Source organism: Salvelinus fontinalis, chromosome 3 (genome assembly GCF_029448725.1).
Source record: "Salvelinus fontinalis isolate EN_2023a chromosome 3, ASM2944872v1, whole genome shotgun sequence".
Taxonomy (NCBI): domain Eukaryota; kingdom Metazoa; phylum Chordata; class Actinopteri; order Salmoniformes; family Salmonidae; genus Salvelinus; species Salvelinus fontinalis.
This window is the reverse complement of record NC_074667.1, coordinates 34711749-34726273: the sequence shown is the minus strand read 5'-3', so window position 1 is coordinate 34726273 and position 14525 is coordinate 34711749. Positions and strand designations below refer to the sequence as shown.

Below are 14525 nucleotides of genomic sequence, written 5' to 3'. Positions count from 1 at the left end.
GCTCTTGCACACTCAGACGAGAGTGCTCTGTAACAGTTGTTGCAGTGAAGTTCTATTGAAATGGATACTTGCATAGTCAAGTCTTTTTGTTAAGTTTTAATATGCGATTCATAAATTAAAAAATGTAAAGCTGCGTTAGACAGGATTACCTACTGACCAGCTCAAATAGACAAAAGCGTTCTATATGGCAGACCAATCCAAACTCATCTCTCGGCATGTCCAGCCCACTCATTATCTCAGCCAATCATAGTGGGAAGGTTGCTGGCTTTCCTGTGGCTTAACCAACTAGGCTCGTAATTTTTAACAATACTATTCGTATTTACACATGGCATACAAGTTTGTTATTAAGGCACATGAAAGTTCACAACTTCGAGGAGGCATTTCTGCCCCCAAAAAAAACATTTTGATCAACAACAAAAACGTTTACGTTCAAACGGCTCTCCTGTGAAGTAGTGACCCGAGACATACGCCTAGTTTCCTGAAACGGGTCACAAATGTTCATACTACCACTAGTCTTGGTCAAAAATAAAACCCACTTGCACTGTAGTGGGTAAGTGTCTTTTATAACCCGTCTTGACACAATGAAATCACCTCAGAGAGGGTGTGCAGTAGATTCTGTTAATTTATGACAAGCCCTTTGCTTGTATTTCTGAAAGACGTCTCATCTAAGTGGGCTGATTTTTATATTGAAGTCATCACTCTGGTCTAAACTGTTAAAAAGGTCATCAATGCCATTACAGTACATGCCTGCTTTTGTAACGTGGTGTAGAATGCTCATTCTAGTGCTTTCCCCACTGTGCTGAATAGGCAGTGTATTTGCTTATTCAGAACTTACTTCAGTGCGTAGAGCACACAGCGTTCAAAAAGGTCACCAGCAGCAAAGACTCATGTTACCATGTTTTATAGCTGAGGATTGGCACACTTCCCTTTTGAGGAAGGAAAGGAAAAGGCACACAAAGGCAATAGAATTCCTGTCTGCGTATCAGGTGTCCAATATTGCGCCTTTTTTAGCAATGAGCAAAAGATAATACACCAAATCTAGGCTAACTAATTAATTCAAGACTGGTTGAAGAGCTTTTTACTGTAAGTAACACAGCCATTAATTGTAGTGCCATCTCCTCTAAGTGCCTTCCAATGTGCTGCCACATATAGGTTGTTTATTTTAAACATGGTTGAGTCATTTGAACTTTTTTTCTGTGAGTATATTCCATGTCGACTATGATCCTGCTCATGCATGATATGTAGGCATATGTTGTCATGTTTGATTGTATGTACTCTGTAGACTAACCATTTCCCTACCTGTGTTGCAGGTTGTAGTTGGTTCCGGTGATGTGCCATGGGCTACGACGTCACCCGGTTCCAGGGGGAAGTGGATGAGGACCTGCTGTGCCCTATCTGCAGTGGGGTCCTAGAGGAGCCCGTTCAGGTCAGTGACGTACACATCTCCGCACCATTGTAGCCGTTGGATTGCATTTCAGTGCTCTGAGAGATCACTGAAAAATAAGGAATTGTCAGTGTTGTAAATTCAGTTCCATTTCAGTGAAATAGGATCCAGTATTTGTCAGCTCGTTGATCACACACCTGCTGTGCCATTTCAGTCTAAGTTTTTGCTAATTTCTCGAATTTCAGTCTTATAGGCTGTGTGCAGGCCATTTATTTTGTAGTGCTACAAAGGTGATTATAAACCAGGTCGTTCGAGCCCTGGATGCTGATTTGGCTGAAAGCCGGGGTGTACAGTGCATTCGGGAAGTATTCAGACCACTTGTTTTTTTTATATAGCATTCTATTGGTTGCTAGGAATTTTGTATAATAATTTACTTTTTAAAAACAAAGTTTTGAATCCAGCGTCATTTTGTGTATCAGTTCATAAACCATGTGCCATGGAATCGGTACATCAACTAAACTGAACAACAATATAAACTAAACATGCAGCAATTTCAAAGATTTTACTGAGTTACAGTTCATTTAAGGACATCCGTCAATTGAAATAAATTAATTCTGCACAAATCTATGGATTTCACATGGCTGAGTAAGGGCGCAGCCATGGGAGGTGAATAGGTCCACCCACTTTGGAGCCAGGCCCACCCATTGAGGAGCCAGGCCCTTTTGTGGGGGAAAATGTGTTCTGATTTGCTGGGCATTATTACAGACACACATACTCCTCAGTTTCCTCAGCTGTCCTGATCCTGCAGGTGAAAAAGACGTATGTGGAGGTCCTGGGCTGGCGTGGTTACACGTGGTCTGCGGTTGTGAGGACTGTTGGATGTACTGACAAATTCTTTAAAACGACAGGTGGTTTATGGTAGAGAAATTAACATTCAATTATCTGGCAACAGCTCTGGTGGACCCAATTGCACACTCCCTCAACTTGAGACACCTGTTGTCTTGTGTGACAACTGCACATTTTAGTGGCCTTTTGTTGTCCCCGGCACAAGGTGTAATGATAATGCTGTTTAATCAGCTTCTTGATATGCCACACCTGTCAGGTGGCTGGATTATCTTGGCAAATGAGAAATGCTCACTAACAGGGATGTAAACACATTTGACAGAAATAAGCTTTTTGTGCATATGGAACATTTCTGGGATCTTATATTTCATGTCATGGAACATGGGACCGACACTTTACATGTTGCGTTTTTATATTTTTGTAAAGTATATTTTGCAATCGATATAGAACAGCTATCAATTTTTTGGTCCTTAAATGAAGCTGGTATACTTTTTTATTTATTTATAACCAATTTTGGTCTTTAATGCTGGGCCGAAAGACAAGTTCCTTACTTCCACTTGCCTATTCCATTTTTGTGGTAATGCCGTAATTAGCCCAACAGCCCTTAGCCTTAGTATATTGGTCATATACCACACCCCCTCTGGCTTTATAGCTTAATTATCATATTTTCTGCAGTGCTCTTGCCGCTATGCTGTTTTTGCATTTCTGTAAACAGTATATCACTGGACTTGTAATTTGATTCTCTATGATGATGCTCCAGTGATGACGATTCATTGCTAGTGAAAGGTGAAAGCGATTAGACATATGAGAATAGCCCCATCTTGGCCAGGAAAGAGATGGGCAGAGAGAAAGGATAGGGAGGAGAGCTTAAAGGGCAATCTGCTTTCAGAGGGATGCTGTGTCAGCAAGGGGGAGAGCAGACAGGACAGCGAGAGAGAGAGAGGACAGGACAGCGAGAGAGAGCGAGAGAGAGAGAGGACAGGACAGCGAGAGAGAGAGAGGACAGCGAGAGAGAGAGAGGACAGGACAGCGAGAGAGAGAGAGGACAGGACAGCGAGAGAGAGGACAGGACAGAGAGAGAGAGAGAGAGGACAGGACAGAGAGAGAGAGAGAGAGGACAGGACAGAGAGAGAGAGAGAGAGAGAGAGAGAGAGGACAGCGAGAGAGAGAGAGAGGACAGCGAGAGAGAGAGAGAGGACAGGACAGCGAGAGAGGGAGAGAGAGAGGACAGGACAGCGAGAGAGAGAGAGAGGACAGGACAGGGAGAGGGAGGGAGAGAGAGAGGACAGGACAGGGAGAGGGAGGGAGAGGGAGAGAGGACAGCGAGAGAGAGCGAGAGGACAGGACAACGAGAGAGAGCGAGAGAGAGGACAGAACAACGAGCGAGAGAGGACAGGAGGGCGGGAAGAAGGCAATTTGGAGAGATGAGCACTGCATGGAGATCTGTTTCATCTTTTTAAAGATGAATCAAAGTGCCCAATGTTTGTAGTGATGCATAAAGATGGGGCAGAGGTGAACGGACTAGTAGGGATAGAAGAAGTGAGTGGGGATGCATAGTCTTGTTAATGTAAATGAAGCATAAGGATACTAGTATAACAAACACATCTCCCAAACTGAAACCAACTATGAGGTGAGTGGCTTTAAATAGACACTATTGATTCTACCTACCTGCAGAGGATAGCATTGTTTTGCTACACGTTTGCCCTTGGAGTAAATAGTTGCTGGTTTGTGCTTTTTATAGTACATAACACTTTGTCCAGCCTAGGCATTTCTTAATGTGTTTGTGTGTTGGTCAATTGCCTGTGGTAGTAAGTGTTCTTTGTTTTGGAGTGTTTTTGTGAGTGTGACTGCGTCGGTCTGTGGGCACGTGTGTTCATGCATCGGTAGGTTAATTCAGCAAGAAGGTAGTGTGGCAGTACAACGTCACTTCCAGCCAATGTAGCCTATGCATTCTGAGCTGTCGTAGGACTTTGCACAGCGTGCTGGCAGCAGTAAAGGAATGTGGACATAACTGCCGTAGGGCTTTCAGTGGAGACACATACAGTATACTGAGAGACGGAATGATTGGAATTGTTTGCTTGCATCTGCACTCTGCTGTGTCTAGCGCTGCTGCTTACTCTGGCATCCCCTGCATGGGCCTGGACAGATGGTATGTACACTATAATACAGTGCCTTCACATTTTGTTGTTACAGCCTGAATTTTTTATTATTTTTTTATACGTTTTTTTGGTCAATGACCTACACACAATACCCCATAATGTCAAAGTGGAATTATGTTTTTAGAAATGTTTACAAATAATAATAAAAAATAAAAAGCTGATTTCTAGAGTGAATAAGTATTTAACCCCTTTTTATGGCACACCTAAATAAGTTCAGGAGTACACAATTGCTTAGCAAGTCACATCAATTACATGGACTCACTCTGTGTGCAATAATAGTGTTTTAATATGATTTTTGAATGACTACCTCATCGCTGTATCCCACACGTACAATTATTTGTAAGTCCGTCAGTCAAGCAATGCATGTTAAACACCGATTCAACCACAAAGACCAGGGAAGATTTCCAATGCCTAGCAAAGAATGGCATCTATTGGTAGATGGGCTGGTGAATTTATAACTTACTCTTTTGGAATGTGTATCAATACAGCCAGTCACTACGAAGATACAGGCGTGTGTATACCACTGACACACAATCTCTATTTAATCCATTTTAAATTCCGGCTGTAATACAACAAAATGTGGAACAAGTCAAGGGGTGTGAATACTTTCTGAAGGCGCTGTACATCAGAGACCTGAGTGAAAGCTGTATAATTCAAATGATACTTTAGCCTAATTTGCTACATAGGTCATCTGCCTTTTTTTCAATTATTTTCCATTGGACAAAAGATTTAACCCACATGTTGGCTTAGGTTGTTTTTTTTTGCCAAACTAACAATGTCTTACTGTATTTAAATTATTTTATGATTTCAACTAACTTGTGTTTTAATTCAGAGCATTGACATCTTCCAGACTGAAAGAATGGGAGGGAGTGGAATAAGCAGAGGTTAGATGTGCACAAAGCCATGTATTTAGAGATTTGGGCCATTGAGGTTTCTTTATGATGATTAGTTTACATGACATCACAACATTCTTTATGGCAGCCATGTTAGCGAAACAACATTTTGGGGGTATCTGATTAAATCACCATGGGAGCATACCAGAGTTGCGACCATTTATTTTTTTCTTTAGCCATGTTAGCGCCCCATTTGACATTTACATGGGGAATATTTATTCCTAGCTAATTTTCTAGAATTGGAACATTATTCAAAGTTATAGAAGTTCTCAACTCTCTAAATACAAGAGTCTGGGTATGCATCTGAGGGTGTGTTAGTCCCAGTCAGTGTGCTGTGCTGCACTCACTGATCTTGCTGGAGTCAATGCTGCTGTGTGGACTGTCCCAGGGCTGGGCTGGGTGAATTTATACTCCCTCTGGGGCCCCAGTATGAATCAGCAGCACTGCAGCATAGAACTCTGCTGTAGTGGGAGGAATCAGGACTAGGACTGTCTGACCCTATTCCCTATAGTGTACTATGTTTGATCAGGGCCCTGGTCAAAAGTACTGGACTATATAGGAAATATGGTGCCATTTCGGACTCACCCAGGGACTGCATGGGAAACAGAGCAAGAAAGTCTCTGGGGAATCCATTGCTACCCAGTAGCAGCTGTGGCTGTAGCCTTGAGATTTCTTCCCGATTCACCCAGGGACTGTAGTGGGAACGGCTATTGTAGCCAACAGAAGCTAGCCAACCCGTCGCTAGCTTAGCATCAGTACCGTCACCCCTGCATTGGTGAGATCTTCACACACAGCAGAACTGCTATCCCCAAATGTAACCATACTTGCTGAACCCCCTTTTCTTCACTGCTAATGGCTTTAGCTTTTTTATCATGCCCTCTGCCTCTTGTCATTTAAAGAATTTGATCTTTGAATTAAAATGTCTCTTTCTGCCAACATGTTTTTAACAGCAAAATGATCATATATTATAGATTTTATAATGACAGAAAATATATTTTTAATAGAAACATGCATTTTTGCCGGAGCAGGTCATTTAGCATTTGCTCTCCATTTCTTCCTCTGTGTCCCTCCTTCTCCCTCCCTTAGGCCCCTCACTGTGAGCACGCCTTCTGCAATGCCTGCATCACCCAGTGGTTCTCGCAGCAGCAGATATGCCCCGTGGACCGCAGCGTGGTGACGCTGGCCCACCTGCGCCCCGTGCCCCGCATCATGCGCAACATGCTCTCCAAGCTGCAAATCAACTGCGACAACGCCGGCTTTGGCTGCGTTGCTGTGCTGCGCCTGGACCAGCTGCAGTCGCACCTCAGGGACTGCCAGCACAACCCCAAGAGGCCCATCCAGTGCGAGCAGGGCTGCGGGTGAGTGGGGTTGGCTCCAACAAAGGCGTTCACCAAAACTCTATTTTGGGCCATGTTTTGTTACTCATTTAAATGATATAGGTAAAGCTGTGAAACTGAATGTCATCTATATGAGGGAGTATGAGCACAAACAAAGAGGGGGGTGAGAATCAGGTTGGGAAACTCTGCTGTAGGTGAGTAGTGCTACTGGCTCAGGATTAGTGGGTCATCAGGGCAGTGGGTATAGGGTATTGGCTAAAGGTTGTTGTTTACTGGGGTTGTGGGTGAGTTGGTTGCACTAAAAGGCTGTTGCTGAGTTATGTCCTCCCTCTTCCCCCCTCAGTCTGGAGATGCCTAAAGATGAGGTGTCTAGCCATAACTGCATCAAACACCTGCGCAGCGTGGTCCAGCAACAGCAGGGCAAGATCGCAGACCTGGAGAAGGCCTCTGCTGAACACAAGCACCAGCTAGCGGAGCAGGTTTGTGTGTGTCTGCATTTGTACGTGTGTGTGCATGTCCGTGCGTGCGTATGTGCAGTACAAGTCAAAAGTTTGGATATGCCTACTCATTCCAGAGTTTTTCTTTATTTTCACTATTTTCTACATTGTAGAATAATAGGGAAGACATCAAAACTATGAAATAACACACGGAATCGTGTAGTAACTAAAAAAGTATTAAACAAATCAAAATATATTTTATATTTGAGATTCTTCAAAGTAGCCACCCTTTGCCTAAATGACAGCTTTGCACACTTCTTGGCATTCTCTCAACCAGCTTCACGAGTTAGTCACCTGGAATGCAATTCAATTAACACGTGTGCCTTGTTAGTTTGTGGAATTTATTTTCTTAATGCTTTTGAGCCAATCAGTTGTGTTGTGCCAAGGTAGGGTTGGTATACAGAAGATAGCCCTATTTGGTAAAAGACCAAATCCATATTATGGCAAGAACAGCTCAAATAAGCAAAGAGAGATTACAGTCCATTACTTTAAAACACGAAGGTCAGTCAATCTGGAAAATTTCAAGAACATTCAAGGATGCAAAAAAACATCAAGCGCTATGATGAAACTGTCTCGCATGAGGACCGCCACAGGAAAGGAAGACCCAGAGTTACCTCTAATGAACTTATCCTCTGCAGCAGAGTGACCAGCCCAAATAAATGCCCAAATAAATGAAATTGCAGCCCAAATAAATGCTTTAGAGTTCAAGAAACAGACACATCTCAACATCAACTGTTCAAAGGAGACTGCGTGAATCAGGCCTTCATGGTCGAATTGCTGCAAAGAAACCACTACTAAAGCACACCAATAAGAAAAAGAGACTTGTTTGGGCTAAGAAACACGAGCAATGGACATTAGACTGATGGTAATCTGTCCTTTGGTCTGATGAGTCCAAATTTGATATTTTTGGTTTCAACCGCCTTGTCTTTGTGAGACGCAGATTAGGTGACGGATGATCTCCGCTTGTGTAGTGCCCACTGTGAAGCGTGGTGTTGGGGTGCTTCACTGGTGACACTGTTAGTGATTTATTTACAATTCAAAGCACACTTAACCCGTATGGCTACCACAGCATTCTGTAGCGATACGCCATCCCATCTGGTCTGTGCTTAGTGGGACTATCATTTGTTTTTCAACAGGACAATGACCCAACTCACCTCCAGGCAGGGGCGCCGCCAGGGGTTTTGTGCCCCATGAAAAGATATCACATTGGGCCCCACCACCACAGGCCACACCAACTCTGCGCAATTGCTGTTACCACACACCTCCAGAACCAATTGACCCGTTCAATGCTTTAAATAGCTACCTTTGCATGCTTGCAACTCTGTTGTAGTCCAATATTTACTGTACGATATTTACTGACAATGAGCTGTGAAAATATAACACTGTGCAGACATGCATGCAACATTCTGCATACAGTGGAATTCACTATTTGATGCAAGACTGATACCCTCTATAAGAAATGTGCAAAAGTCCATCTTTTACAGTCTAAATGTCATTTTAATGGTAAAATTCTTGAATAGAAAATTCTCTTAACGTTAATGAATAACTTAAAATAAATATAACTGAAATATAAATTAACCTTCCCAATTAAAATAAATGATCATCTATAGAATGATATAACAAATTAAATAATAAAATCCGCAGCAGATTTTTGAACTAAGTATACCTACCAACTGGAAAATAAGCAGCTGTAAAAGTGGAAATGGAAATTAAAAGGCCTGATGGTGGCGCTAGAGGAAAGGTCAAGTGGTCACCAAATCAATATCAATTCTTCAGATTGGGGTCTTGATTGTGCACAACTAATTGTATGGCAATCCAGCCATTACATTGAGATATATCCTGTTCTCAGTCTTGTTCTCAGCCTGTCGGCATCATGTGTGTAGTGATCCAATATCCATAGCCATGCCATTTAACAGTTAGTTATCACTGGCCCTTACTCAGACTTACTCACCAAGAGCCCAGCGCTGAGCCTTCTTGCTAGCAAAGTCACTGATCAAGTCTTTGAAGTCCAAGTTTCTAGCTAACTGACTTTCAATGGACAGCATGGCAAGACTGCAAGGCCTGTCCTGGGACATAGTGGATCTCAAATATTTTTTTTAAATCCATTTTAGCTTACTGAAAGCTCTCTCGCCACCAGCAACAGTCACAGGCAGTGTGCAAAAATTCGTAAAGCAATGCATACTTCTCCAAAAATGCTTTGCAGCTGCATCTTACAAATTGCATTCAGGAGACCAAGAGGGGACAAGTTAGGGGGGAAAGTGGCAGCATATGCAGTGTTCAGGTGTCTTACTTCATTTTGAAACTCAGGTGTAAGATCTCTGGAATACTTCATGATCAGTGGTTGGCACACAGAAGGGACTTTATCCTCACTAATCTGCCCAACTTTCAGAACAGAAGAAAATTATTCTACAAGTTTTGCAGTGGTGTGGAACCTAGTGTCCAAGTCACTTATGTTGTCCATAGCAGTAAACACCGTTGCTGCACTGTCCTGAGCTGTCACCTCTTGAGAGGTCTCATCATGGAATCTCTTCCTTTTCCTCTGGCGGCTGTATTCCTTGCTAAATTGAGGTGCAACGTCCATTTGCGTAGCAATCAGTGTTGCCTCAGACAGGAAAGACTCCCATCCATCTCTAAGAGCCTGCATCTATTCCTTTAAGGCTCTGATATTGGCTGCCTCTGTATCAAGGAGATTTTTCCTGACTGGAGAATCACATTCCTGTCCTCAACGCATTGCACTACCTGCAATTATGCCAACTGACATGTCATTCAACACAATGCTGCTCACCTCCTTCAGTTGGGAGTAGGGATGGTTCAGGGGATGGGTACGGGGAGACAGGGCTGCTGAGCCTGAAGCTGCATTTGTTGGGCATGGCACCAGGAAGGGGAAGGGACAACTGATTTTAGTATGAATAGCTTGCTAAAAGTTTGCCTGCATTGATTAAATGTCAGCTAAAAGAGGAGCGAAATGTAAACACCCAGAATTTTTTGTGAAGATATTAAGTAACTATGGACTAAGCTAACCGGTTAATTTCCACCACTCACGGATACACACACCTTCCTTTGTGAAAAATTGGGTGACTTTTCTCTCCTCTCTCCTGTCTTTCTTTTCTTTCTTTTTGTTTTTGGAAGCCATATTTTCTTTAGGAAGCTAAGACATGATGCTCCACTGGCTCTCCTCACTCGCAATTCACAGCCAGCAAGTACCGTTCGCGCCTGGTTTGGGGGCAGGACCGAATTATTTCATGTAAATAGAGGGGGGGCAATACAGAGGCTCTCTGGATGTTGTTTACTTTTTGCCAAAAACAAGAAAAGAAAAAAACTGTTAGTTTTGTCAGTAATTTGTAAATAAAATATTATATTAATGATGATGGGTACATTTTCTTCAATATTAAATTAACCAAATGTTCTAATAATTTTTTAGGGCCCCTGTTAGTCACAGGCCCTTAGAATCGTCCTAACTTTTCCCCCTGTACGGCGCCCCTGCCTCCAGGCTGTGTAAGGGCTATTTGACCAAGAAGGAGGGTGGTTGTGTGCTGCATCAGATGACCAAGCCTCCACAATCACCTCAACCCAATTGAGATAGTTTGGGATGAGTTGGACTGCAGAGTGAAGAAAAACAGCCAACAAGTGCCCTGCATATGTGGGAACTCCTTTAACCTCTTTCAGCTAGGGGGCACTATTTTTATGTTTGGAAAAATAACGTTCCCAAGGTAAACTGACTATTACCTACCAAAAGGTGGCTACTTTGAAGAATCTCACATTTTAAAATATATTTTGTTTAACACTTGTTTGGTTGCTACATGATTCCATATTTGTTATTTCATAGTTTTGATGTCTTCACTACTACAATGTAGAAAATAGTCAAACATAAAGAAGAACCCTTGAATGAGTATGTGTGTCTAAACTTTTGACTGGTACTGTAAGTGTGCTTATGCTCTCACTGTGTGTCAGTGCCTGTACATCTGAGTCTATCTGGTTGATATTGCATCAGCATGGTCTGCTAGCCCATTGTGGTGTCTCCTCTCTGCCTCCAGAAACGGGACATCCAGTTACTTAAGGCGTACATGAGGGCCATCCGCAGTGCCAACCCCAACCTGCAAAACCTGGAGGACACCATTGAGTACAATGAGATCCTGGAGTGAGTGGATTATTAAGCACTGTGGTGCACAGAACACTTCACAATCAGACAGTTTAACTTACTATGCTGTAGAGGGCTGCATTCCCGCGGAACCTGACAGACCATTGCGGCGCGGTCAACATTTTTCATGCTGCGGTCAGACAGATAACTTTGGGATTAAAATATTTTTGGGTCCCGCAGATTAAGGCTATTTGGAAACGGTCATCTTTCTGTTTTGTATGCGTTAGCCAATCTATTGTATTAAAATCACCTCTTTGTCACACTATTCACACTCCTAATTCCCTGCTTCAAGTTCAGTAGCCTATAGGCTCCCTCTGCTAGTTGGGCATTCAAGATCAAGTGCACTTATAAGGCTATACAGTGCCTCCAGAAAGTTTCACACCCCTTTACTTTTTCCACATTTTGTTGTTACAGCCTGACATTTTTTTTATGGTTTAAATGGAGATGTTGTGTCACTGGCCTACACACAATACCCCATAAAGTTTAATTATGTTTTTAGATAACTTTACTAATTAAAAATGAAAAGCTGATATATCTTGTCAATCAATAAGTTTTCAACCCCTTCGTTATGGCAAGCCTAAATAAGTTCAGGAGTAAAAATGGGCTTAATTCACAAGTTATATGGACTTACTCTGTATGCAATAATAGTGTTTAACATTAATATTTTGGAATGACTCTGTACCCAACACATACAATTATCAGTTGAGCAGTGAATTTCAAACACCGATTCAGCCACAGAGACCAGGGAAGTTTTTCAATGCCTCAAAAGAAGGGCACCTATTGATAATTTTTTTTTTAAAGCAGACATTGAATATCCCTTTGAGCATGGGGAAGTTATTAATTACACTTTGGATGGTGTATCAATACACCCAGTCACTACTAAGATACAGGCGTCCTTCCTAACTCAGTTGCCGGAGAGGAAGGAAACCGCTCAGGGATTTCACCATGAGGCCAATGGTGACTTTAAAATAGTTAGAGTTGAATGACTATGATAGGAGAACTGAGGATGGGTCAACAACATTGTAGTTACTCTACAATACTAACCTAATTGACAGAGTGAAAAGAAGGAACTCTGTACAGAATAAAAAATATTCCAAAACATGCATCCTGTTTACAAAATGTGGAGTAAATCAAGGGTCATGAATACTTTCTGAAGGCACTGTATGTGTGGTCTCAATTAAATGCATGGGCAGAGATGCATGGCACAGTTATTATTATTTTTTATTTTTTTTGACCATTGAAATCCTGTGTTTTTTTAATTTATTTGTATTTTTTTAATTACAAAAACAATATCATGAATGACCGATTTTGTTTGAGCAATTGAGCACAGCATTAGCCATGGCAAAATACATCAAGTTGTAGGAAATTTGCTTTAAAAAGGCAACATTTTCTCTCAGCTCCATGAAGAAATGTGGAGAATTGTAGGAAATTGGCTTAAAAATTCAACGATGTCTATCTAAACCGCCAAGATGGGGGGTCCTCTAAAATGTTTTCTGAACTGCCACGCCCACCACCTAAGCCCCTTTTTGATCCAGAAAAACCCTGAGTTATCTTTCCAAGGAAGTTAACATAAATATGATTAGGCTACAGTGTCTGGAAATAAATATTGATAATGAAACGAAGTGGAGGGCGCTCAACCAACGTGGGTCAAGGTGCAACCAAAAAATGCTATCATTTAAAAAGAAAAGGCACCTTTGCCTTTTTATCAGCTTAAATATTAATAACCCTTTTTTTTGTCTCTGCTGCAAATAGTCCCGCTCCGAGAAGGTGGGTCATAGGCTATGCAAAATGTAAGAGAAAGTGCAAGTGTCCACTCTCATCATTCTTTCTGCTTCAAGTATCAGAAGCCTACTTCTCCTCGCCTAGTTAGATCAGGTGTGCGTGTGGTCTTTAAATAGAGCAGGCTATATGCATGGGAGGAGCAGCACGTGGCACTTATCTTTCCAAGGAAATGTACTTCCTAAATATGATTTAAGCTATAGTTTAGGCCTACTACATTGACTGGAAATAAATATTGGTCACCCATATTTGTCTCTGCCTGCAAATCGTCCCGCTCCTATTAAAGTAAGCTATGTTATAAAAAAACATAGTTTAAGAGAAAGTGCAAGTGTCCGTTCTTGTTTCAACTCTTTCAAACTACGTCTAGCCTAGTGGCTGATGTAGCCCAGTACCTAATACCGATAGCCTAATGTAATGGACCACGTGAGAATCTCTGGTAATTTAACCTATTTCTTGGATTATTTTTTGCAAATTTGAATATTGCCTATAGAGTGCAACATTGCTGGGACCATTGCTGCTCAGCAAGGTGTGTCACACATGCCTAAAATAACATTTGGGTGACTGCGGTCGGGTTCGGTACCAGTTCTTGTTGATGGGAGTTGGACAAAAAGCTAGCGGGAGCAGGCGGGTGCGGTATGAAAAGCTGCATGAGGGGGATGAACAAATCAGTCCTGCGTAGACCTCTGCTACGCTGCAACACTTTCCACTTTTGAGGCATATTCATGAATTATGATGATTTATAATAACCATTATAATATCCCAACTCTCCTCGTCCTCCCCTCTACCTCTCTTCCTAGGTGGGTGAACTCCCTCCAGCCGGCTCGCGTCACCCGCTGGGGCGGCATGATCTCAACGCCAGACGCTGTCCTCCAGGCGGTCATCAAGCGCTCGCTCATCGACAGCGGCTGCCCGCCTTCCATCGTCAACGACCTTATTGAGAATGCCCACGAGAGGAACTGGCCTGCCGGCCTGGCCACGCTGGAAACGCGGCAGATGAACCGGCGCTACTATGAGAATTACGTGGCCAAGCGTATCCCGGGGAAACAGGCGGTGGTGGTGATGGCCTGTGAGAACCAGCATATGGGGGAGGACATGATCCTGGAGCCAGGCCTGGTCATGATCTTTGCCCATGGGGTGGAGGAGATACTATGACCGGGCTGGGGGTGGTGAAGAGCAGAGGGGGAGACTTCTGACTGACCTGAATTGAACAAAGGAGAGGAGGGAGCAGCGGATGCTATGACACGTATGTCTACGTACTGAATAGCACCCTATTCCCCATAGGCCCTGGTCAAAAGTAGTGCACTATATAGGGAATAGGGTGCCATTTTGAATGTAGCCTATGACACAGCAAGAGCAGGGGAAGATCCTATGACAGGGTAGGTTTAAAGGAGATATGACACCAATAGAAGGCTTTAGAGGGAAAACTATGACAATCGGGAGTATGGTAGTATCAAGTGGGGGTGCTGGGAGTGACAGGTCAAAATTGTTGGGGGGG

The 14525-nt window shown here is 42.7% G+C and overlaps 1 protein-coding gene across 2 annotated transcripts in view; it reads left to right on the top strand.

The window, feature by feature from the left end:
* The window catches only part of LOC129845632 (E3 ubiquitin-protein ligase NRDP1-like), a 27355-nt gene extending 12830 nt beyond the window's left edge, over window positions 1–14525 (top strand). For both annotated transcript variants that reach the window (XM_055913485.1, XM_055913477.1), the window contains exons 3-7: window positions 1311–1426; window positions 6366–6637; window positions 6960–7095; window positions 11148–11251; window positions 13828–14525. In XM_055913485.1, the coding sequence (XP_055769460.1) occupies window positions 1337–1426; window positions 6366–6637; window positions 6960–7095; window positions 11148–11251; window positions 13828–14182 (957 nt within the window). In that variant the 5' untranslated portion in view covers window positions 1311–1336 and the 3' untranslated portion in view covers window positions 14183–14525. The remainder of the gene's footprint in view (window positions 1–1310; window positions 1427–6365; window positions 6638–6959; window positions 7096–11147; window positions 11252–13827) is intronic.